General features: G+C 39.2%; 1 protein-coding gene across 7 annotated transcripts in view; it reads left to right on the top strand.

The window, feature by feature from the left end:
• Positions 1-27,210, top strand: part of LOC120747519 (transcription factor 4-like) — a 241,178-nt gene that overhangs the window by 43,186 nt on the left and 170,782 nt on the right. For all 7 annotated transcript variants that reach the window (XM_040053458.1, XM_040053457.1, XM_040053455.1 and 4 more), the window contains 2 exons: positions 24,264-24,319; positions 26,243-26,318. In XM_040053458.1, coding sequence (XP_039909392.1) covers positions 24,264-24,319; positions 26,243-26,318 — 132 coding nt within the window. The remainder of the gene's footprint in view (positions 1-24,263; positions 24,320-26,242; positions 26,319-27,210) is intronic.

Here is a 27,210-nt window from a genome sequence, read left to right as displayed (position 1 = left end):
TGCAAAGCTGTATCTGAGCAAACTACAACCAAACACAGGAGATCGGCACAAATGCCTCATGCCAACTGTCAGCACGATGGTAGATGTGTGATGATTTGGGTTGGTTCGGCAGCCAGAGGACCCAGGCACCTTGCAGCCATTTAGTCTGCAAAAAACTCACCAGTGTACCAAAGTATTCTACACACATCCCTTAAATGTAAGGCATCTGTCCGACAGCTAAAGCTCAGCCCAAACTCAGTCATGCAACAGGACAATGATCTGAAGCACAGCAGCAACTCTTCAACAGAGTAGCTGAAAGGACAAGAGTCAGATTGTTGCAATGGCGCAGCTAAACTCCAATGATCACACTGATGGGAATGCTTTTACTGGACCTTAAAACAAATCCATAAACAAATACCGCAAATCTCTATAAACTATGAAGCAACAGCGTGAAAAAGAGTGGGACAAAATAATGTGAGTAACTGTTAAAGTCATACAGAAAACCACTACTTTAAATTATCGCAGCTAAAGGTGGTTTCACAAGCTACCCAGTCATGGGGTGTGCTTAGATTTTCATGGGACTCCTGTGAAAACTTTCTTTTTCACGTGACAGTACTTATGTAAATCGGTACACTAATAATGAGCATTGAAAGTATGTGTCAAAGGCAGATGTTTTATTTTTGTTTGGGGTTTTTTCAGTTAGATGTTGCTTATTTAAAAATTAAATCCAAATTTTGATCCATGAAGAGAGAAGAAGTGATGACAGCAGGGTGGATGAGGGCAGGGAGTGAAAAGAGCCATGAAAGAAAGAACAGAAGGAAGGATGAGTGATGAAGATTTAAGAAAAAAACAGAAAGAGGAAAATTGTGCAATAGAAAAGCGAGAAAGAGAAAAGGTGGAAGCAGAAAGGGGGGACAGAGAGAGAGAGAGAGAGCGAGAGGAGCAAAAGTGTGCTCACTCGCCTTCCATTAAATTTCACAAATTAAAGTGGTATTATCTTGAAATATTTAAAGGTTAGATGAATGTCGATAATGGATCTCGACAGCCATTAAGCTGTAATTGCTCTCTAATGTAGTTAGTGAAAGACATGGGATACAATTTTCGGCAAACACCGGGTGGGTGAGCGGGGTAGGGCAGGAAAGAGAAAGAGGTTGTTTTTTTATTTATTGATTTTAGTCACAGCCTCCAATTTAAACCAGAGCTGTTGTTCTCTGCATTAAGTCTTAATAAGGCAAAAACAGAGCATGATTAACTATTCAGAGAGAGACGGAGGGGTGGGAGGCCTAGAGAGGCAACGAGGAGGGGATTGTGGTGGGTTAGAGGGACAAATAATGCAAACCGCCACAAACACCAAGATTTTATCACCAGGCAGATGTCATTTTTCACAGGTTACTTCCAAATGTGCCGCTTCAAAATAAAAGCGCACTTACCGACAAAAATAACTGATGTTTTCTAATTGTTATTATTGTGTGGCCCCATAACAAAGCCGTGGCCTAATTTATGTGAAAACTGCAACATGTTGCTCTCAGAAATGAATAAATAAGCTCCCGCCCAGGTGGTCGCAAAGTAAATCTGATTAATAAGAAATGAAAGGAGGATCCAATGAGGATCAGCACTGTTTCTAGCAACTCGCACAGTAAGAGGCCACCAATCAGAAGGCACCAGTAAAACCAAATCTTTCTGTACTGTGCAATGGCAGTTTTCATTTTTATACCTTCATGTTGCTGACCTTGTTGCCTTCTCCCTTATTGCTTGCGCTGGTATATTGCGATGGTTTCCAGTAGTGCACGTGTGTCTTTGTGCAGTCTGAATAAATCCGGCACCTTTCACAATCAGACATCTGAAATATTTACTACTCTGATCAACTTATGTCCATGTTTAACATATGACAAAAATCTATTTTGTGAAATTGCTGGGGCCGAGCCAGTGGTCCACCCTATGCAGCCATTGGTAACACCTGCTTGAGTGTTATGCACATACTCACAGCACTAAAATAACAGAAGCTACTTTTTCAAGTAGGTCTTTCTCTATATAGCTGTTTCCACAGATTCATTGTAACAGTGCAGTCGCTATACAAGGTTCTTTTAATCTATGAGAACTAATATTTTATTCCAGTCCAATGCAAGTAATCATTTATGCTGTCCACCACTGCAGCCAAAAGCAATTAGTAACACAAGGAGTGACGTGAATCATTTCTTCCTCCATTTTTAAAAAGGAGTTTTTAAAAGGGAGTTCTTCCTTCCCACTGTCGCCAAGTAAACCGTCTGATTGAAACTGTCTGATCATAATAGTTCAATTTTAATTTTGCAGGACTTTACTTTAGCATAAAGCACTGCTCTTTTTAACTGTCTGTATATGAATAAAAATGATGATGTATATGTGCATGTATATTTGCAACAACGGGATGTAAATGTGACAGAAAGCTGAGTGTGGCATTTGTTGTCCCTCTGGGGCAACTGAACATTCTTCTTCTGCAGAAATCTCATCAACAAGTGCAGAGACACCAAGAGAATGTCTGCAGGCGCTATCCTGTGTGTGTGTGTGTGTGTGTGTGTGTGTGTGTGTGTGTGTGTGTGTGTGTGTGTGTGTGTGTTGTGCTTCTTGCTCCCTGTGGGTGCTGTTTCGGTCTGAGTGTGTGTCACTGTTCGCGTGTGTGTGTGTCCCTGCAGCCTTGCACCCATGCAGACGTGCTAACTTGTTAGCGACTTCTCACTCCTCGTTTCCAGAAAAGGAGGTGCTATCCAGGTGGCAATCCCACGATGCACCTCTCCCCAGTCGGTGTTGTAACGGTCGCCGTTGGTTACAACCTCGTCGGGGGAGAAAATGGGGAATCTGCCTTTTTTTACGGGGGCGTTACAGCGCTTTCTGTTTCTCTGTGCCACATTAATAAAATACTTATCAGTGTCCAAAGTATTCATCAGAAATTGCCACATTTCCCAATCACAATTAAGCAAGAAGTGATAAAAGAGTCTAGATAAATCAGTTATTTTACATAGAAGAAAAACATTAAGAGAATATATATCTTGGTGTTTACTCAATTTGAATAACTGAGTCAGCACGGTCAATGAAGTGGCAAAAAAAAAACCAGAAAAGGGAAGTGGGAACATCACTGTGCAGTCTTATTTCTTTTCTGACATTAACATGGAAATTTAAGCAGAATTTCAAGATCATTGAGTTCCTGGATAAACAGGAAATTTCATGCTTTATACACTGAGGAACGTTTATGAAAGGCAAATGAAATCGTGCAGGACTCAATTATTTCCACATTAATGGCGAATGACCCGTGTAGTAATCACACAAGGATGTAATGCTTATTTCATTTTTTATTTGCTTTGTGTCCACATACTTCTGATCATTTCTGGAGATATGCGGTGAGGAGTGAGGGATGTGGCGACTCTCCCTCTTCACGGCTCTGTTGACAGACTTTTAAATAATTACTGGAAGAGAGAAACAGACAAACACATTAGTTTCAGTCTCACTTATAATCACCGTGTGCACAACACAAGTACATTAACAAGAGTGAGTCTTTCTTTCTGTCTTTCTATAGATGCTGGTTGTCATCTTCATCAGTAGATGTAAATAAAACATTTTTGTTTGGTGGTTAAATAAAACAATCTAAAAAATATTACCCTGGATAACTGGTAAGATAACCCATGCCTGTTTCCCTTTGGTCTGCTCTACACAGTACACGTGGCAGGCTGGTGACGTGATGTATCCTGCTGGTAGGTAAACTGGAAGCTCCCAGGTTTAATCGCTGATTTATCCCCCGTGTCTATTATCATCCGTCAGAGTGTCCTTGAGCCACACTCTGAAGTCATGAATGTTTAAGTGTTACAGCAAAATAGCAAATATATATTCATGATAACTTATTTGGGGTAACAGTGCTGCTTAATAAATTGGTCTGTTTGTTGGTCGATCCTCCAATAAAGACGCTTGCTAAACGATGTATCTTACTGACTTTGGTGAACCTCTGATTTTCCGTGTTGACCTGTTGTTATTATATATTATTTTCCAGCTCACATATTTAACTTAGCATGATTGGAAATTCAAAATAATACTTGTTGAACTTGACTGGACCTTGGTGCAGACTCTCGGTTGATCCACTGACTGAACAAGCCATTTTTACACTGTTCCCCCTGCTCCCCCCCTTTGTTTTTACAAATATTAAGTTTTGGTTCAGGCATCAAGATCCTCCAATAAGCAGTAAATATTCTCACCCTTGAAGTTGATGCATGTATACAGCACATTTTTAGGGCTGTCTGAATTTTGGGAGGCTTCTTAGAGAATTATGTGTGAATATTCAAAGCTCCAATTTTGAATGCGTAGGTGGAGACAATTATATGTCAACTGGCTTCAACTGATTTTTCAAATTCCAAAGATTTACAGTGATTTATGGCCTAGAAAGGCTTTAATAGAGCACATGTGATGAGATTGGACCATTTTCTATTTGCAAAAGAACTCAAATGATTAATCACTATTAAACTAATTAATGATTAATTTCCTGACAATCAACTAATCCCTTAATCAACCTTTTCTTTCAGCTGTAGTTACAAGCACTCCAATAATCATTTAATCCATTTGAAATAAAATGCATGTTGAGGCAGTCATCATGTGTGAAACGCTGCTGACAGTCATTTGTCAGTTCATGTCAAGGAATGTGCATTCATTGTGACACAGAGCAAGACATTTCTGAGTGCCTCTCCGTCTGTGCTTTGCTCTCCAGCTGAGGGGTTCTGTATCCACATCCTTTGTGTCTTGGGATTATCTCCTGATTTCTGCTTTTCCTTGCCAGTGAGTGGCATGTGCAGAACTTGCCGATCTAAACTAAAATAAAGGAGGAATCAGTTTCTAATTAGCTGCTCTGAAGTTTCGGTATACAGGTTGTAGGTTGTTTCTTCAGAGGACTGCGTGTGACTGATTTCTCAGTAAATGGCTGCTAATGCTGTGTTAGTTTCAGTGGTCATCTATTATTAGGCAGGGTGGACCAGAGCTGATAGAATTCACCTGAGCCCCGCTCTCACTTCCCCATCACTACCACAAACCAACTGCTACATAACTAATGCACAGGGCTCTTCCTGCACAGGTGCATGCGGTTGCTGTGTGTGACTCTGTGTGAGTGTGCGGCTATTTTAATCCCATCCCAACCACAAAGATTCATGACACCCAAATTTATCACATCGCACTGTAGTAGCCAGTGCAGCAGAACCAATGCATTTTCTGGATCTCAGTCTCACTGCTGCCGGAAGATGAAAAAAATTAAAAAATGTACACATGGTCAAGAATTTTATGATTTGATGGATGTTGTAGAAATCCAGACGTGTACTTAATGACTTTGCTGGCCATAATTAGAGTGATAATAGCAAGTCCAGGAAGCTTTAACCTCCCAGGACCTGGCATCCACATATGTGGACATCACATTTTGGGTGGTCTAGACCAAAATACTTAATTTTTCTCTACAAGGGCCTGATATCCACTTACGAGGACGTTATACTGCCACTGTTCTATCAAAATTTAAAACGAATGTCCTCATATGTGGATCTCATTTTTCTCAGAAACGAAAATTAGGTAAAAAAAAAAAAAAATCTGGTAATTCTTTGTTTTCTACATTCATCAGGTCCCAATCAACCCAAAAACGTAAACAAAAAATAAAAATGCATGTTGTGGAAGAGTTCAGATCTTAGGAGGTTAAGCTTACCTCGTAGCCTAAAAAATTATATCACAAAGCAATTTAGCTTTGTGAAAGAAAATGCTTCTCTTGGAGAAAATCCAGGCTAGAGGGAAATCAAATAAATATTTCTATTATATTTTGATATTAATTTAACCATTGTTTATTATTTAAGATTGGAGCAACAAAAAGGGGACAAGAAATGGATCAGATAGCATGTATAGGTGCAGTATACAGGACTGAGAGTGCAAAAGTCTTCTGGCTGCTCCCTTTAGGGGTCGCCACAGCAGGTCCTCTGCCTTCGTCTCACCCTGTCATTTGTCACACATCGGCATGTCCTCCTTCACTACATCAGTGAATTTTATCTGTGATCTTCCTTCTTTCCTCCTACCTGGCAGCTCTATCTTCAACATCTTTTGTCTGATATATCCACTATCCCCCTCTGCACATGTCTAAGCCATCTCAGCACTGTCTCTCTAACTTTGTCCGCAAACCACTCAACCTGAGCTGTCCCCCTGGTGGACTGGTTTCTAATCCTGTCCATCCAGCTCACTCCCAGTGAAATCCGTAACATCTCCAGCTTGGCTTCCTGTGTTTTTGTCAGGGCTGCCATCTCCAAACCAAACATCATACCACGTACTCTCTTGCTACTATGCTTCACCAGCAGATACTTGTGAAGGTGGAATGGTGGTCGATTTCTATGCCATAGCAGTGCCTGTAATCGTAGGTACAAATACTGGTTAGTTCAATGTTCATGTGCTGAGGACAATCAAGTTAAGAAACAGTGTTTGGAATTCACAGTGAGTGCTATTGCTCAACCACAGTGATCCCTTCGAAAATCAGGTATTTTACATATTGCGCCTCTAAATCTTAAAAAAAAAAAATTGGTTAAAAAAATCACATTACTCATTTTAAAATCTTGCAGCAGAGTGTTCTGTGGGAAAAACACCTTTTCATAAGAATCTTGCCTTAATTAGTTAATTTTGTGAGCTAGTGAGCAATTCTGTTTAAATTGGTCCAGCTGGGGTGCAGCTATTGCTCACTTAGATGCGCAGGTGACCCATAAGCTGCCCCCATTTTCCTGCCTAATCTCTCCTGTTCCTTTCCAATAACGGCTAAAAAATTGCTAAGAAAGGCTAAAAAAATTCTAAAAGAAAAAGTTAATAAATATAAATAAATATAGTTGATAAATATGTAAAAGTGCTGATCATTTCTTAAACAAAAAACTAACTGAGATGCTGTTAAGTTCTAATCAGATGATTTGGTTTGCCTTAGCTTGGAAGGAGAGGTGTTTATTACCATTTTGAGATTGCAAAGCAGCTTGATATTACAAATTACTGTGAGAAGCTGTTGAGTATATGATTGTATTGTCTGCATAAAGTGACATTTACTGTGGAAGGAAATGAATTGAACGTGATCATAATGTAATTCTCCAGCTTTTCCTGAAAGGGGGGAATATATTCAATGATCCCTACAAAAGAAGCATCACCATTGGTGCTGGGCAGTTAAAATAGGTGTGATAGAGCTCATTCCCACCTGCCTGATGTTGGAAATGAAGCTGTTGAAAGCCAAGACTGAACCATGTACTAAATATACCATAAAAATATGAGCTTTCTCTGTAGCCTTGCAATTTTAAAGCACCTTGAGGCAACTATAGGTTTGAATTGGTGCTATATAAACGTGATTAAATTGAATCAAATAAAAAAGGCAACAACATAAACATAAATTAAGAGGAAAAAAACTGCATAAAGCATCTCAGTTCAAGGCGAGGGACATAAAGATCCAGGAACAGCTTTTAGTGTCATACCTCTGGAACAAACTGGAGGGATTAAGAGTCCACTTCCAGTAGGTGTTCCCTCATTGTATTTGAGTTTGGGAAAGTGATGGAAATCTTCCATAGAAGAATCATAACAGGATAAAGGTAATCGCTTAGCATTTTAGCATTACTTTGTATTGCACTCACCATTCCCATAAAAGGACCCAAACAATGCAAACAAAATGTCTCCCAAAACATAACTTTAATCTGTCATCCATCAGTATATAAGAACTAGGTCAGCTGCTGTTCAGCAATTTCCATAAAAATCAACTGTGGAACACAGGTTTCAACTTGTAAAGGTTATACAAATGACCCCAGTTCTCTGTCATCTCCTTCTAAAAACCACCTGATCCTCTTCAGATTTCTCTGCAGTTTCTTCCATAAAAGTGGTTGTCACATTTTCCAGCGGCTGGGTTCTTATTTTGGAGTGAACCTCGCCGTTTCCTTGGAGGTATCAGCAGGAGGAGCGTGACTGGAGGACGAAGGCAGAGGAAGACCTGATAGGAGTCGAACCCCTCTGGCTCAGTGCTCAGTCATGTTTACACTTGACAACAGGGCGCCATGAAAGAGCGAGGAGAGGCGGAAGATAAAAAGGAATAAGAAAGAAAGTAAAGAGGGGAGGGAGGCAAAGATGAAGGGAGAAGGAGAAGGAGGAGCAGAGCGAGGGGGGGGGGGGGGAGGAGGAATAAAAGGAGGAAGGGTTGTTTTTAGTTTTAATGAAATTAGATAAAGGTGTGATGTGGGATTTACGCTGTCGGTGTGACACTCAGACGACACATTTAACCTTTTAAGTCTAAGGCTAAAGTTTCTTTAAAGTCTTTTTTTGCATTCATTACTAACAGTACGTGCATCACAAACACTGGATCAGTGTTCAGCTGAAATTCACAATATAGTCATGGTGATGGTAGATTTGGGGATCTGGGGAGCTGGAACTAAACTGTTCCTTTGCAATAGGAAATACCTTGATCATGGTTATTTTTTTCTCTTTTGCCCTAACTTGCTGTTTGTGGGATATAAACTTAAAATCGAAAGTCACCAAAAAACATAGTCTTACCCAAGTTTTTATTGGCTGTCGACCAATTCATGTTTCTCATATCAGATATTTTGACTTATCTTTTCTTAGTAGGTCAATGTAAAATAACTTTTTGGCAGCGTAGTCCTGCATGTGTGCTATACATGTGTACTTCCTGGAAAGCTCAAATCCTTCGAAAAGAGACAAAACAAAAACCAAAAAAGCATCTTGTGGCAGAAAATCAGCGTATACATGACAACTCTGAAGGCCTTCAATATTTTACACATCAAACTGTGTAAAATATTTTATGCATTTAAAATATTTTGACACTCCACACTTATAGTAAAGAATGCTCATGTTGCCTGTGAGGAGGAGGGACTATCTTAAGGCTAAAGTCTATATGCCGAATAAACTTAATAGATTACACAAGTGACTGTAATATGATTAACTGGAGTCTTACCATGCAAGATGTGCACTGATGCCTATCTAAGTATACAGTAAATCCTCCAACCCAGATGTATGTTGTAGGCTGGTGCAAACACATGACTGCACCTCTGTTGAAAGTTTACAGGGAGATCAACATGAGGCGATGTTTCTGTATCTGATCACAAAACTAATACATTAGTTTATCGATTTAATTTCTATAATTATTTTCTTTAGAAGTCTATGAGACAGTTGCCTTCAGTTCATTCATTCAATTCATTCTGAATAAAATATTGTTGTACCTTCGCCATTTTGGTAAATTGTAATGTTTAGCTTGAGCAAGTTTCACTATTATCCTATAGGATTGAAGCAATGTTGCCAAAGAGGTGAGGGGAAATTTGTATTCCTGCATTGTCATCAGTACGATGAAACTGATATTTATATAGCATATGGATGAGGGAGGAACTGGCCACTTTGCCACTATTGATAGTAAAAATGATAGGCAAAGAGAAGAAACAAGATTGAGTGCTGTTTTTATTTTCCCTGCTAATTAAAAGCAGATGTCAAGGTACAATTCTCTGAGCTTGTTTAACGCAGCACTACTGTTTCCTGATTTACTTTCTAGGCCTCTCTGCACTCGTTGAGAGACCATTTCGCTTCTCCTCATCCAACCCACTGGACTTTCTCCAGTTTCAAAAATCTCTCTGCCGCACCCCCAGCCCCGCTCTCTTTCTGTATGATTAAGCTCACTCATCCCTCTGCTTACATTAGCTCTAAGCTGGCAGGTGTCTATGAGATAGAGTTTTATAAAGCCAGCAAACACAAAAACCTCCACAGAGAGAAAGCAGCCTTAATTGAATTGTCAAACACAAATCTACCCAGAGACTCAGTTTGACAAAAACTCATCTGAAACACTGCCTGTCTGTCTCAGTTTAAGAGTGACTGTCTCACTTCTTCATCCGCTGGTTTGTCTGAGTGACTCAGTGTGTTCGTTCACGGGTCACCATCAACTTTTTGAGTTAATTGACCTTTTTTACTTGTCCAGCCATAAATGGCACATGTCCAGGTAAATTACAATAATGTTATCATTTCATTTTTTTTTTTTAAATTTAGACTTCAGGCAGTATTCCAACTGTGTCGAGATATAAATTACTTATATTGTTCCAAACATAAATTAGTATTTATAAATAGTAACGTTTTTTTAAGTGATCGTCGGAGGTGTAATGCAACCTTTCAGTAAAACTTTATTTCTGTAGGTTTGCCAGTCTCTCTGATTGTGTTATTATATTGCCATCTTTGCCATAGACAAATTTACACTTATTTTGTTTATTTTGTGGCAGTTCCAAACATCTGCATTATCGTTGGACTGAATTTGTATATACTTAGGCAGATTGTGTTTAGATTTGCGATATGGTGTACAAAGCTGCAGAGGCCGTGCTTGCCACAAGGCAAGCTGGGCAACTGCTTGGAGCCCCAGGCCAGTATGGGGCCCTTGAGAGACAAACCTTACAATATGCAAAGTTGACAATGACAGTGGAGGAGACCTGAGCTCATCTAACAACGGCCCACCTGACTCCGCTGACTCCCTTTGCAAATGGCACGCCTGATTCTGTTTAAACAAACCTAATGACAACAATGTTTATGATTGGCGAGTTATCCTTCTTTCCTTTTTTTCTTTTTTAAAATTTTATTTTATTATCAGTGTTTGTTTCAGTTGTTTAATTATTTTTGTATGGAGGGCATATCTCATATATGCTGTATAAAGTCTCAATAAAGTCTCCATCAATACCTCATCATGCAAACTAAGGATGTTTCTGCTATATTTGTATTTAAGTTAGTTCCAAGTTTAGAAAACTGTTTCAGTTGGTTTTATTTTTTTTGCACAAGTCTAATTTTTATTTCCGTTTTAGCTAACCAAAATTACATTCTCAATTTCACTCCACATCCAGGTATAGTTTTTTTGTTTAGTTTTAGTCAACAATTTTGTCCAGAACCACTACTTTAAAACTGCAAGTGCTACACCTGGCTAAATATAGTCTATAAATGAAATCAATCTGCATTTTCACATCACTATAAAACTTTCTCATCAGCTTAAGGTGCAGTTATGATGGTGAAATGCACTTTTGTCCTAATAAGCTGATCACAGGAAGGTGCAAAGTTGGTCACTGGAAGGATCCTGCAACCAAAAAAGGCTCAGGACAAAATCTAGTGTCAGAAATTGAGGATGACCATCACACAATGTGACTATGGCCTCTGCTTACCAGCCAGTGGGTCAAACACTGTAATTGACCGCCATTGTGTTTTATGCTTGATAGATATCCCAGATTTATCAGCTCTGTATCACACAGTGTGGATTATAAGGTTTGTGGAAACCTTAGTATGTAATGTCGTGATTGGACAGACACCTGCAAGCCAATCGGAAATATATTACACAGTAAATTGTACACATTACACTGATGCCACTATTATATATTAGTAGCCACTTCAATAAACCCTGATTACTCTTTTAAATTCTACTTACAAGTAGTTTCCAGACAGCCTTTGGCTCAGCGCCTTCATCTTGATTTTTCTCACTTAGACTGTATAAAAGTTTTGCTAACTCTGCTGGTTTTTAAGCTTCTGACCAGTTTACATGCATTTTTTCCCTTTTTTCCTTTTGTTCCTCTGGTTGTGATGGTGTGTAGAGATCTAAGCCACAGTTGGCTCAGCTTCACATGGGCCTGTGCGGCGAGACGAGGGGGTTTGTCAAAGGAATCGCCTGCGCCTCTTATTCTTCCCCCACCACAGAGATGGAAAAAAAAAAAAGCAACAAAACAAAACAAAACAGAAAGGAATGGCCTTCTTATTATCAATATTAATCTCTTTTTGGAAAGGCATCTGTAGACTGTGAAGCTCGGCAGTCTTTAAAAAAAACACGCAACGCGGCTTATTCAAAAAAAAAAAAAAGCCATGTTTGAACTTGCTAATGTTTTTTTCCCCTCTCTCTCACTTTCCATCTCTCCCTCCCCTTCCCTCTTTCTCTCTTTCTGTCAACTTGAGCTATTCTCTCCCTTCATTTAGCGTGCCATTAGCTCTCCAAGCTGTTGTTTGTTTTGTTGCTTTAATGTGCTTTTTTTCGAACAAAACAGCAAAAAAAAAGCAAAAAAAAAAAAAAAAAAACAAGGAATAAAAAAAAGAAAAAACAAGTCACTGAAATATAAAACATGTACAATTTTGTGTATGTGTGCTGGGAGTATGTGATTTTATGGTTTGGAAATGTTTGCCTCTGTGTGTGTGTGTGCGTGTGTGTGTGCGCGTGTGTGTGCGTGCGTGAGGGCACTGGCACTAAACTTACTTGGGTCCAGATGTTCTAATTATAGAACAGCTCCGCTGCCTAATGACAGGAAACACTAGCCTGTGTGTGTGTGTGTGTGTGTTTGTGTGTGTGTGTGTTGTAATGTGTGTAAGAAACATGAATGAAATTCTCATCATTAACCTCTTGAACCCTGATTTCCTCCTCAGATTTTCCCTCAAGTAGCCATAAGGTTTGACAGACCATTTGTATATGTCTGCCTTTCACATACATTTGTTGTGCACATGGATTTGGTTTTCCCAAATATTCACTGTGGCAAACTTACACTCAACAAGTGCTCATTTAACAGATGTTCTTATTCTTAGGACAACAAGAGAATAAAACCCCAAGAATATACATGTTTTTCCACCCAAGCTAAATTTAATTGAAGCTAAAAATTTTCATATTCTGCACCATGTACATGGTTAGATACGCCATTGTTTTATTGATACATGTCTCAGCTCTGTGAGTCACTGAGGGGATGTAAATGGACCCGTTTTATTTAGGGTGAATATGGGACTTTAAGTCTCAAAACTTAAGTTTTCAGGCTTGTATGACTTTATATATGCTGCTTTATATCAAGCTGCTAGCTGCTTGTTAATCTTCCAAAGTACTTGGTAGTGGGTTGAGAACTAACAGACTCCACCACGCTACACACTTAACTGTGAACATGACACAAAAATACTCAGATACTTCAATAAAAACACTTAGAATATGGTCTGAGGACATTTTAATTGGCTAACAGTGCTTTATACTGCTGATTAAGTTTCCTGCTAAGTTTACATTTATTTTTATCTCCAATTACTTACTTATTTTTATTCATTCTTTTAATTTATTGTGTTTTTTTTTATCTTAAGTGAAAGTCAAATCAATGTTCATTGCACGATGTATAATAGCAGTAAAGATCATTCATTCAATCATAGACTCTCTCTCTGTTAGTGTGTTTCTTGTGAAAATGAATGCATGTTGGATTTGGCTATTTGGCAGGGCTATGTTGGATTAATAAAGTTCTCCAGTCCCAGTCTAATTCTCTTCTTAATAACATACTTAAATGTTGGCAGAGAATAAGTAAATAGGATTAGGAAGCTGACTTTTGGTGCTTGACTGTTTCCATATGCTGTGCTACAAGTGCATTTTGTTAATTATCCAGGTTCAACACCCAGCCCCACAAAATGCAGGACTTTTAACACCTTCCGTGATCTAAAAGTTTCTGCAAATATATTTGGAAAGGAATCACTGTCACTTTGTTTTCCCTCAACATACTGAAAACGCTGTGAAGAGTTGATATAAAATGTTTCCTGTCTCCACAGAATATGTGCTTAATCTTAAGATGGGCACAACAGTGACATTATCTGGTTTTTGATTACAAATCAGTTGTTTACCTACAGAATCTGTTTGCTAATTCGTGTGATGGCATTCATGTACTTTTTGGATATTTAAAGGCATGTTCCATTGATCCAACGAATACTTGAGGATACATTAAGGTTAGCAATAACATAGCTTGAGATCAACAATTAAACCCTTGACTATTTTTTTAAAAGACCTCCTGAAGGTCAAAGTGAGCTCCCAAACACAATTAGGAGAATTTTAATTGAGTCATCTTTAACTCCATTGGTGATTCTAAATTGTCCATAGGGTAAAATGTGTGGAGTAAACATGGTAAAATGTGACTGCATCTGCTGTGGTGACCACTTCAGAAAGAAGGGACAGGCCGAAAGTCTGCAGCACTTTAAATATTTAGTAAAACTCAAAAACCGCTGTGTAAAGTCCAAGTATAAGTACATTTTGCTTTTCAATATGCATTACATCTTCATAATAACAATGTGTTCATGTATTTACAGTTCTTACAAATAGGTCCTCAAAAGGCTTCTTGAGGTTGGTTCCCAATGCAACCTTACCTTAACTAAATCGAGTCACCTTACATGAACTCTCCACTGAGTTAGTGGCATTGATGCCAATAAGCACAGTAGGATATTAACATGGCCTGCTGTACATTTAGGTGTGCTGACAGCCCATTCAAGAAATTAGTGGCCTGGTTTTGGTTATATTATTTAATTGAAATTAGCAGGTATTTGTGAAGGTGCGATGCATTTTCTAATCAAGTTGTCTCGAACTAGCTGGTAACTTAGCACTTCACCTTCTCATGTAAAGATATTCACTTCTGACTCCAAAAAGGAAACTGGGTGAAAGCCAACATGCTCAAATCAAGACATGGTTTGAGCATCTACAGTTTTGTGTGTGTGTGTGTGCATGTGTGTGCGTGTGTGTCTGAGTGTGTTTTCTTTATTTCGGAAGTATTTAACACTGATCCACTTTATTAACAGTTGGTCTTCTTTCTTCACTAAATATAAGAATAATTTTAAACTCTGGCAGTTTGTAGATTTGTATTCTTTAATTGCATGTAGCTAATTTTCTAACCTTTCATTGATAAAAACAACAACAACAAAAAACAATCTCAGCTCATCACCCATCAGTAACACTGATCATGGGTGGAATTCTGTCCTCCATCAGTGGAAATCTGTTCTTGTAGTACATACATGTTGTTTAGTAGTAGCCCTGATGGTGGTCATTCTTGTCCTCTCTCTTCTCGTTGCTGTGGTAACAAGATGTCAATAGATTTGGCATCCTCATCCTCATCTCCAACTGTCCTCTCGATCAGAGCTCTGTATCCACGGAGACCGGAGGAGAGGACTTTTTTTCTGAGCTTTGTGTCTCAAAGTTCAGATGGAGAAGCCATCTGCTGTTGTGCCTTGCTCAAAGGTTCTACAGGCGGGTCAGCCCCAGGACTGACTTCATAATCCTGCTTCTCTGACCCTGATCTCTCAATGTTAGGAAAGAAAGTCATATGAAAAGAGGGGGAATAATTATTAAGGAATGGATAGAATATATGGAAGAGAAGAAGGATAAAAGAACATAAGTGAAGGAGGGATGGAAATGAAATGAGAGCAGAGAGGAAAGATGTGAAAATGTGTGAATAAAATGGGCAGTGAAGAGAAAGAAAAGAAGGGAGTGATTAAAGAAAAAAAGATTAAAGATAAAGGTTATCAGGAAGGGAGAAAAGAATTAGAAAGGAAATTGGGAAAAGAAGGAAAGAAAGTAAGCAGGAATCAGGAAAATTGTGAAGGGAGGAATATATGTTAAATTCTAGTAATGAGGGTATACGTGAACTAGTAAAGACGAAAGAGTTAATAATAAAAGAAATATGGAGCAGAATAAAAATAGAGTGAAGAAAAAAGAGTAGAATGATAGGATGGAGGAAGAAATAGAGCTGGAGAGAGAGAAAGGAAAGGAAGGAAGAGAGGCACTAAGGAAAAGGAAAAGAATAAAAAATGTGAAAAGGAGAAGAACGAGTATGAAGGTAGGACAGAAAAAGAGAAAAGAAAGTAGGGAAATCAAATTGGATGATGGGGACCCGGAAAGAATGAGAAGAAAAGAGGAAAAATGAATATGGGAAAGAAGGAAAAGAGAAATGGATGGAAAGATGAACAGAAAGTAAAGGAAGAGGAGGAAATGGGGTTTGAGAGGTAGGGCAAAGGAAAGGAAGGAAACAAAGGAAGGAATGAAAGGGAGACGAGGAGAGAGGGCATGAATCATATAACAAAACAGGACGTGGTCGACTTCCTGAATGTGATTGTTTCATCACTTCCTCTACTTGTCCAGACACACACACACACGCACACACAGACACACACACACACACACACACACAGACACACACACACACGTAGTGGGATTGTGGGTGTTAGACAGTTTAAGCAGCTTTAAAGGAGAAGATACAGAGATGTAATCTGCCTCTTAATTCTTACTGTCTCGTTTTAGTGTGTGTGTGCGTGTGTGTGTGTTTGTGATCGCCCTGGATAATAATCTGAATTTAGCTCAGTGAAAGTACGAGAAGCTTCAGTTCCTAAAATGACTGAATTAGATCTTCATCTGTGGTCCTTCATGATTTTACGTCTCCTCCTGCTTCATTTTCTATTTCTCTTCTCTTTTTCTTTCATCCTGCAGGTGATTACTCCTGTGATTATTATGTCATCCTCAGGTTTTGATGAGAGCTTGCAGTTTAGGTTGAAACGTACAAAACAGATTGTTTATAGTTTATTTATAGTTTATTGTTTATAGTGACCTATAGTAACCCAGTGGTCATGAGAGGTCAAACGCACTGCAACTTAAGAACATGTCAGCAAAAAGAAAACTGCTGCAAAAATACACAAAACCCAGCAGAAGTGTTTTTGGGGAGATAATAATGTGACAGACCAGCTGCAAAAGTGACAAGCTAATAGAAAACTAGTATTGTATAAATCATACAAAACACAAAAAACACAAATTACTTTGTATCTTTTTCTCTCTCAGAAAACTGAAATATCCACCACTTCTTTTAAACAGTTTCCATGAAATCTTTTGCATGTTTTGATTTCTGTCTCTTCTGCACCCTTCCATCACATCGTCTAAAAAACACTTCCGTTGTGTTTTATTGAACTTTCGTTGTGTTTTGTTTATTTTGAAGACAACTGTTGGTAAAGATTCATTCCTGAAATAACTTCTATTTTCAGTTAAAATGTAATTATACTGGTCAGCACTGTGGTTTAACAGTAGTTGGACCACTGAAAGGCTCTTCCTTGTGGTGCTAGCATGTTCTCCCTGGGATTACTCTGGGACTTCTATTTACTCCCACTATCAAAAAACATGGTAGGTTAATTCTGTTGTGTCTGTGCCCTTGACCAAGGCTTTGGCTTACAGCTGGGGTTGGTCCCCAGGCACTGCACAGTAGTTGCTCACTTCGTCTTATACTGAAGATGGGTTAAATGCAGAGAACACATTTCCCTGTGGGGATCAGTAAAAAACAGCTGGAAGGGTCAATTCAAATAGAGTTGTTCAAACAAGATCTAACTGAAGCCGAGTGAGCACTGAAAGGAATGAACCTGTCAAGTTAACGTAAAGAAGGTCACAGCAATTTATAGGTTAAACACAAACTGTTTTACATGCACAGGCAGTGTTTTTCTGGAAGCCCGCCTAATGGTGATTATTTGAACTGCACCTAAAAGAACCTAAAGCCGGATAACTACTCTAGCATGAATAACATATGGAAGTCATCAGAGAATCCTGTCCTGTATCTCAAAGTGAGAGAGGTTTAATGCTCGTTATTAACCTCAAAAGATTTCCACTGGGCAAAATGTTTGGATTTCTAGCAAAGAAGAAAATATAGCTGACTGAGCAGAAAGAACTGAAGTTATGGATAATCATCAATATAATAATCAAGTCCACATGCATCAGAATATTGCTAAAATATCACAGTGTGTGGGTGCCTTCAGCAATTTAGCACCTTGGCCATTTGTTCAGAACCAACTGGATATGTCCACTGGGCTCTACCAAACAAAAATCAGTTACCATGAGATTTGGTTTGATTTTCACTTGGTGGTGCAGCTCTCACGTTTCAAGTCAATTCCAAAATAAAATTGCCTTTAAGGCTTTTACAACTCATTATGGCTTACCTTGGGAGAGGTTCTGTTTGAGATGTTCCCAACTGAGAAGGTGTAAAAGTGTTTGATTACACAGCTGAGTTTGACTAAAAGAGAGTCTTAAGAGTATCTCCAGTGAATATGATGATCACAAAACTGCCAATCAGCTTTTTATTTTCTTTAAATCTTCTCTGGGAACAAATGATTTTCCGTTACCTTGTTCTATATTGTCGTTGTTGAATCGACACCAGGTAATGATTTTCATTCATAACAAAAATAAGACAGTTATCTTTTTAAAAATCATTTTAGGATTACTTGAGTCTTTGAGCGTGCACGTTTTATTAAATTAACAAATGTGTCAATAGTTCTGTTTCTGATCACCACACACTGTTTGACATTTGTATATTGGGGCTGGGGAAGGCCCATAGTTAATTATAGAGTTTGGTTGGAGACCAGATGAGAACAGTGAGCCTACAGAGCTCACACAGGTGCACACCCATACGCTTGATTTTCTCACAGCACGACCACTGTCCTCATTTCTGTCAATCAGAGGCCATTTATTACCTTAATCAACACGTGTGTGTATGTGTGTGTGTGTGTGTGTATCTACGTGAGTCTTCAGTTGTCAGCATGCCATTACATCATTACATATATAACACGTTTGTTCGTGGTGCATGGTCGACTTGACTTTTTCCTCTGTGTGTGCCAGGAAACTGAAATCTTTAAAGCTATGTGCCACAGAGTAGAATTGGTCAGTTATTTCAAAAGTTTCTCCCTGAAAGTGGCTAATACAGTTAACCCAGACATATTCATTCAAATGCTTTTAATTTTTAAGTCCAAGGAATTATGCTTTTCACTCTCTTACTGGCCTTCTTAAAAATTATTTGCAACAATTTAGCTATTAATGTCTGGTTTATGCAGTCTGAGCATCTGATGTTGAGTTGTGTCTGTTACTTAAACTCTGGGAAGCACTGATGTGGGGTCTAATCTAAGGCCTCATTTACACAGGTCTAGAGACATGTTTGCAACCAATTGCCACGAGGGGAAAATGTCTATTCTGCAACCAATTACTGAACAGTTGCTGAAGATTGCTGGGTGAAATTATTTCCAAAGAGGGTACTGCAACAACAACAAAAAACCCTCCTTGAGATTGCTTTGGTTGTGTGTTGGTTGCCATTATGATTTTTAATACAGCAAAACTTTTTCCTTTCAATTGTGTGTATGGGACTGATTTTGGTGACATCCTTAAATTGTAGCTTCAAGAAAATAAGCTGGGATTTGAGCTAGTTGTCTTTAAGTTGAAGGATTTTGCTTTAATGGAGACTGAAAGCTGAAAATCAGCCCTTTTAAATTAACATATTAACATCCACTAGGTCAGTGATGGTCATATAGGTTTGATTTGGATTGGGTTTTCTTTCAGGCACATCCAATATAGACAAATTAGCACGATTTTACATTATAAATATAGTATTACGGTCTTTCCAAACTATCCAACTAGTCAATGCTGAACACTAACCAAAACCAAACCCTAACCCTACATGGTTCTCTAGTGACCAGGTTAACTGTATTTTACTGCCAAAAAAAAATTAGAAAACAAAAACAACACTCACATGGAATACAAAGACTGGCTCAATGGTAGTACTTGGGCACAGGGCTGTTTTTGTCCTCAGTAATCGCACACACACACTCACACTCATATACACTCATACACACTCACACTCATATACACACACACATAGGGTAACTGTATTAATAGGAGTCTGTTTTGTGTCAGGCAGGTCTTAATAGGATCAGTGTGAGAGACATGGAGCTGTCTGTCAGTCTAAGTTCATTAACTGATGATAGATAACCTGCACTGTGTGTGCGTGTGTGTGAGAGAGGGAGAAATAGAGGGTTAGGGCTGTATGTTTCTGTGCTTTTCAGTGTGTGTTTCCCTGCTTGTGTGTAAATTCTCTCCCTCTCTCTTGTGTAATTTATAGCCCTCAATCGGAGCCTTATCAGGTGCAGGACACATGGACGCCTCCTTCTCTCCTCCTTCTCTCCTCCTTCTCTCTTCCTTCGCCACATCTTTCAACTTCTGCACACCCAACTTGTATTTTCTCTCCTCTTTTTCCTCGCCTCCCTCTCATCCAATCTTCCCTTCTTTGTAGTTTTCAATGAGCAGAGATGCATTCTTTAATTGCTGTACTCCTCTTCCTCTTTTTTCCCCATCTTCACCATTTCTACCTCATCAGGACCAGCAGTCTTCAAACCTTTCTTCACTTTTAATTTCTTTTTTCCTTCTTCTCATTCCCTCTTTCAAACTGCACCGTATTTACTGGACAGAAATATGCATTACCAAAGAAATAAAACAGACAAAGAATCATATTTCTGGTTACCTGAAAACAACTGTTTACCAGGACATGTAATATAAAGCCACTTTAGCTTTTTCTTTATTTCAGGTAAAGAATCCAACTGATTCACTATATATTCATCAGATCAAACTACTCAGCTTCTTGACAGCATCTCCCAGGGGATTATGGCTTCTCCCAATCTCGAACTGGAGCTCTTTTACATTAAACGAAAGTATTAACCGCTATACTACAGAGCTACACCTCCAAATCATGCTAGTTAATGATTAATAATGCAGTGTTTGTTCCCCTTATGGGTACAAAATTATTAAAATTCCTTAATTAAGTTCCCAAAATCTGCTTATCCATTCTACCACACCAACCATGTTTAAGTTATGTTCTTCAAATAAACAGAAAGTCATTTAGGAAGAAGAAAATGAGAAAAAAACACTCAAATATCATTTCACTAATTCTGAATCAGTATACATATTGAAAAGGAGTGAGAAGAAGTGGACGCTTAGTTTAATCTCATCTCTTCTCCACAAGTTAATATTTCACTAGCTTCCCTTTTAATATAAATCTCAATAACGATGATAGACATATTTCTAATAACAGAATATTTACACTACTTGTTTTTACAACTCAACAACTTTACCTCAAGACGTCAAAACCAAGGACCTCCAGTTTTCTAAAGTTAATTGCAAAATCTTATTTGTGCATTAAGACCACATCTTTATACCTCCTTTTGAGTTCTTCATAGTTGGACATTGCTTGTCTGATCAAGTGTGTGTTCCCCTTATTCCAGGCAAGTTGCGTGTCTCCTAATTACATCGATTCACGTCTCAATTCCCACAATCTGGTCAAACAAATGTATTATCTGTCAGTCTGAGTGATAAAATATAAACTGTCTAAATTTGCAGATGTGTTCCCTGAATCCATCCTAAATCTGACTGAATGTAAGTTCCCTAAATGTAATCTTTTACCTTAATTACCTTAAATCCAGCATGTGCTTGAAAACCTTCTGACCTAATACTTGTTCTCTATATCTAATTGTTAAACTGGTTTTCCTAAAGCCATTAAGCTCCAAATGTACAGGGTGGGCCATTTATATGGATACACCGCAATAAAATGGGAATGGTTGGTGATATTAAAGTCCTGTTTGTGGCACATTAGTATATGTGAGGGGGCAAACTCCTCAAGATGGGTGGTGACCATGTTGGCCATTTAGAAGTCGGCCATCTTGGATACAACTTTTGTTTTTTCAATAGAAAGAGGGCCATGTGACACATCAAACTTATTGGTAATGTCACAAGAAAAACAATGGTGTGCTTGGTTTTAACGTAACTTTATTCTTTCATGGGTTATTTACAAATTTCTCTTTGTTCACAGCCATTGACATGTCGAAGAGGTTAACACGTGAGGAGTGGATCGAAATTGTGTTGATATCTGGTGAACGCAGTAACCGGGTCATTGCAGCAGATTTCAATGCAAGACACCCTACGAGACCACCCATCTCCCATGCTACAGTTAGCAAACTGCTTGCTAAGTTTCGTGAAACTGGTTCAGTGTTGGATTTGCCAAAATGTGGACGCAAGAAAACTGTCACTAATGAAGAAACATCAGTGGCTGTCCTAGCTTCATTCAGCAAGAGCCCACAGCGTAGCAAGAACCCACAGCGTAGCACTCGCCGCATGTCACTACTCACAAATGGCACCCTTACAAACTCCAGCTACTGCAGCATCTCAACGAGGATGACCCAGATCGGCGCACAGAATTTGCAGAATGGACAAAACAAAAATTGGAACAGGACCCTCAGTTCACGCAGAAGATTTTGTTCAGTGATGAGGCAAACTTTTATGTGAATGGTGAAGTTAACAAACAAAACCACCACTATTGGTCTGACACTAACCCACATTGGATGGATCCCTCCAAGACTGTTGGAACAACAAAAGTGATGGTTTGGTGTGGTATATGGGGTACAACGATAGTGGGTCCATTCTTCATCAATGGAAACCTCAAGGCCACTGGATATTTGAAATTGCTACATGATGATGTGTTTCCCTCTTTATGCACTGAAGCTGGCACGTTCCCTGAGTTTTTCCAGCAAGATGGTGCACCACCACATTATGGGTGCCAGGTCCGAGCATTCCTAGATGAACAGTTTCCTGGAAAGTGGATTGGTCGTCGTGGGCCAGTTGAATGGCCCCCAAGGTCTCCCGATCTGATCCCTTAGACTTTTATCTTTGGGGTCATCTGAAGGCAATTGTCTGTGGTGTGAAGATACGAGATGTGCAGCACCTGAAACTACGGATGCTGGATGCCTGTGCTGGCATTTCTCCTGCGGTGTTGCTATCAGTGTGTGAAGAGTGGGGGAAGAGGGTTGCATTGACAATCCAACACAATGGGCAGCACATTGAACACATGTTTTAAGTGGTCAGAAACTTGTAAATAACTCATGAAAGAATAAAGTTACGTTGAAACCAAGCACACCATTGTTTTTCTTGTGACATTACCAATGAGTTTGATTTGTCACATGGCCCTCTTCCTATTGAAAAAACAAAAGGTGTATCCAAGATGGCCGACTTCTAAATGGTCACCACCCATCTTGAGGAGTTTGCCCCCTCACATATACTAATGTGCCACAAACAGGACTTTAATATCACCAAACATTCCCATTTTATTATGGTGTATCCTTATAAATGGCCCACCCTGTAGTTTGCCCAAATTCACCTAATTATAACAAGTTCCCTAAATTTTCATGGATTGATGACAAACTGCATTTGTACAAATATAGTGTCTTATCCGTTTTCCATGTATGTGTTAATAAAATCGAGTGTTCATCAGGTGTTTGTTGAAAATATCCACCTGGTCATCAAACACACTCCCTCAGACCAACTCATTATTGAATATGTGTTACTGCTTTTCAAATGCAGCCAATCGCTAAATCCAGCTTGCCATCAAGTGTTTTCTTTGTCATTTCTCCAAACTGTCGTAAGTTTTATTCTCTATTATATTCTGGTCTGTTCTAATCTGTTATACAAAGTCATAGCCCAAAGGTACCTTAGTCAAGGTGGGGACGTTTGGCTTAATTCCAAAAGGCTTTCTTTATTTCTGTTGTGCTAAATCACACACACACACACACACACACACACACACACACACACACACACACACACACACACACACACACACACACACAGAGATAAGCTGACATTCCAAATGACTCGACAATGAATGTAAGCTGCTCACTATACACACACTGACACAATGAAGAGCCTATTGAAGAGAGATTTGTGCATTACAATGCATGAGACGGCTGTGTGTGTGTGTGTGTGTGTGTGTGTGTGTGTGTGTGTGTGTGTGTGTGTGTGCGTGTGTGTGCTGTGAGAGAGCAGCATTTGCACATTTTGTGCGACCTGAATGCACCGGTCTACCTGTCATGTATCCCTTCCTTTCTTCCTCTCTCTGTTGATGTTGATGTCTCTTGACCTTTGTTTTCACCAACAAATTGTCAAATTATGCCCTTGGATGTTAGCCTTGTAAGCGTCACAGCTCTATAGTAAAGGTCTGGTTAACTTTGACTAAACTAAAGCTAGTCTGTTAATAGGAATAAACATGCAATGTCCATAGAGGATGATTGCAGTGTGCCATGTGGTCAGCCTTTGGAATAAGAATTCATCATGACCCTACAGAACCTGGTGCCATTCATAGGTTACCTGTGACCCCTCAGTCAACACTCTGAGCTTTTGTAAAATATAACTTCCTAATCCAGTTTGTTAGATATTAGTGGTCCGCAGAAGGCTTAAAGGACCATTAAACTTTCCTGAGACACATTAAAGGCTCTGCAATCATAATCAATAACGTTTAATGACTTGGGGAATGGTGATATAATGATTTACGCTGCTGTGGTTGATTATAGACACATTACAATTGTAATATAAAAGTGCTGAAAGATATTGATTGATATTGTGAGTGATTAAAATGCAAAACTAAGGACTGAAGATATTTAATATGTCAAGTATAAACGAAACGACTGTGTGTTTTAGAACATCATGTACAATGAAGCACTGAAAAGTGTTTCTTTTAACTTGTTATTATTTCATTTTTTCAGTATTTTTTCATCTATCTGCTTCTTGCTAGCTGATTAACACATAATTTTTGGACACTGAATTTTGTACTGTCGGTACTGTGTGTTGTGTGTTTTCTTTGGTCATTTAAAAAAATAACCATCATTCTCTCCCTGTCTCACAGATATGGAGGAGAGGACGGGTGCAGCATCATGGGCGAGTGGAAGTCGTTCTTCCAAGGTAACAAATTACAATAACTGCTAATAATGATTACTAAAGCTGATGTGTTTGCCTTCATTCATAACATTCATCATTTCATGACTAATGCACTGGACGTGTCTTGAAACAACCTGTTGGCAGGGACCTTTTCACTTTTTTTGTCCCCTTAGAATTGTTCCTGTTTTTCAAACAGACGTTTTTAATGGCCATCAAAACCTTGAAGTGCTGGAACTCTCAGCCACTTGTACAGTAGTGTCTTGGATCTTAAGCACCAAACAACGACAGTGTTTGAACTGTTGATCACATATGTGCCTTTCATTTTCAAATTAAGGTATTTGGCCGTTTAAACGAGCCAAAAAGGTACATTCTAGTTCCAAAGTGTTAATTGTATATTAGCAATGACACACTAAGAAGGCTCTGGGTTCAAACTTCCTGGCGCCATTTTTCGTCTTAAGCCTAAAGAGTTACAGCATCTTATGAGAGGCCTCCAGGTCCTGTAAGCTGTGAATTGTAGCTTCGGTGGATCAGACTTCTTAGTGCACATCCCTCAGCACCCAGGCCCAGGTTCATTGTGTGCCCCTCTTTGAACCACAGTTCATCACAGCTGATGGCAGCAGTCGTCCGGCCTCGACAATCTAACCCCTGTCACTTACTTTGCACCTGCCCATCTCTTTCACATTCAACACACTGGCTACACAAAACAAATGCTCACTTAGTAATACAGTGGTCCCTCGCTATAACACGGTTCACCTTTCTCGGCCTCGCTGTTTCACAGATTTTTCTTTGTGCAATTTTGCATGCTTCGATTGCTAACACTGTGACACTGAAGTGCTGTACTGTATGTTTGTAAATTTTCTCCCCAACGAACACAACCATCGACAAAACGTTTTGCACGGTAAAAGGCAACAGCGGGTGCCTTTTGTTTCATTCTATAATACTGGACTTATTTTTCTTAGGTTTGAACTGTGAGAGTGTTTAAGCAAGAGAGAAAAGTGTTAAAATGTTCATGCCTGTCTGAGAAAAGTGTATAAAGTGTGTTATGAGGGGTTTTACAGCCTTAAAACATCTATAATGATTGTAAAGTTGGCTACTTCACGGATTTCACCTGTTGTGGGTTATTTTTAGAACGTAACTCCCACGATAAACGAGGGACCACTGTATATCCCAGTCTTCGACATGATTCTTTTATGTTTTTATAAGCTTTCGATTAAAACTGAGAGTATATTGTAGTAAGGCAAGCAGGCAATGTGTACTAAAGAGGATCGGAGCTATCCATCTGAGGCCTAAGCCATTGTTAGTGACCACATCCATAATCCTAAACGCAACACCGTACAATCAGAATAAGTATTTTTTTTAAAGTTACTCTCCCTAAATGTGGCAATCGGGGAATGAAGAAAATACAAAAATTATACAGATAGGTACAGAAGAGGCCGAAGCTTTTTATGAAGTTCCATCAAGAGCATCTCAGCAGCAGATTCAGCCTGTAATTGTCTTCAGCCTGTCTTCACTACTACCAGTTTGCACAAATTTCTACTTCCTGTGTTTAGATTTGGCAGGAGACCTGTGTTACACGTCTTTAGCTTTGCTTCCTGTCATTGCTGTTGTGTTTTTCGTCAAGTATTCAACATTTATGGAAACGGAGCATGTCATGTTCCTGCTAAGAGTGCTAATTTCTACGCTTGCTATGGTCAAACTTAGACAGATAACCGGCCTACAAGCAGCTCCATCACACGTTGCTAAACTTACAGCTTCACATTTAGTTTTCATACATATTTCCAAACATTTTGAACTATATACTGCTGTATACACCATGTACACTGGAAAATGTAAAAGTGTCAGTCATCCAGTGTTGTCTCTACAACTTCAAGGACTACTATTTCTACTTGTAATGCTACAGATGATGCTGTTTGCATTGCTAACTAGATGTCCTGTCTCCCTCCTCAGAGTTATGCCGATGGGTCTCAGTACATGACGTCACATGACAGCCTCTCACCTCCGTACACCAACTCCAGGGTAACAGGTATGGTGCAAGCTAAATGTGTGTGCATGGGTACATGCATTCTTATTTATTTATTCTATTTTCGCATTCATTTTTTTCTAGCCATCAGCTTTAGATTCACAGCTTTGTCGGGTCCTGACTGTGTGCGCGTGTGTCTGCGGAGAATTAGTGAAACACTAGCGTACACTGGAGGAGACAGGTCATCTGGCATGCAATTTCTCTCTCTCTTTCCTCTCTTGGCCCGCTGTGTGGAAAAACGCCAGGCAGTGTGTGCTCATTTACCCATGATGCTCTCTGCCTCTGGCTCTCTTCGATGTGGCGCCAGTTGTGAGCAAATGGCCACTGACACAGATAATCTGCCTCTCTCCCTCTCTCTCTCTTCCTCTCACACAGTCACACAGGCATATAATCACTGAAACACACACATGCAGATGTACTTACACACACACATGCACACACACACTAAACAGAGCTTAATTACCTTTGACTGGATGCATCAAAAATGGAAGATGTTAGCTCTCAGCTATCTGACTCTACCTGCCTTTTTCTGCCACTCTGTCTCTTGTGCTTCTTCTCATTAGTTTTGAGTGAGCTCACACTTGTGATGCACTGAATCTTAAACCCTCCACTCGAAGTGACAGAGTTAAAAAAAATGTGCTGTTTGTGCATTTTTCTCCTATATTTCTTTGGCTACACATAAAAGATAGGCATAGCTACCATGATGTCTCAAATTGGTTTGTGCATTTTGGAGCTGTGACCATATTTAGACAAGAAGGGTGAGATTAGCTTAGGTAGATCAGTAAGCTTGATTAGCAGGGTACATAGAAATCAAATACTAGATTTTCACTTATCAAAACAAGTACACTCACCTCTGGTCTCTTACTGCAGTTAACCAATAACAAACCAAATATTT

The sequence above is a fragment of the Simochromis diagramma genome, unplaced genomic scaffold (genome assembly GCF_900408965.1).
Source record: "Simochromis diagramma unplaced genomic scaffold, fSimDia1.1 OVJJ01000596.1, whole genome shotgun sequence".
NCBI classification, from domain to species: Eukaryota; Metazoa; Chordata; class Actinopteri; order Cichliformes; family Cichlidae; genus Simochromis; species Simochromis diagramma.
Note: the sequence above shows the minus strand (reverse complement) of the source record. Positions and strands in the feature narration are given on the sequence as shown.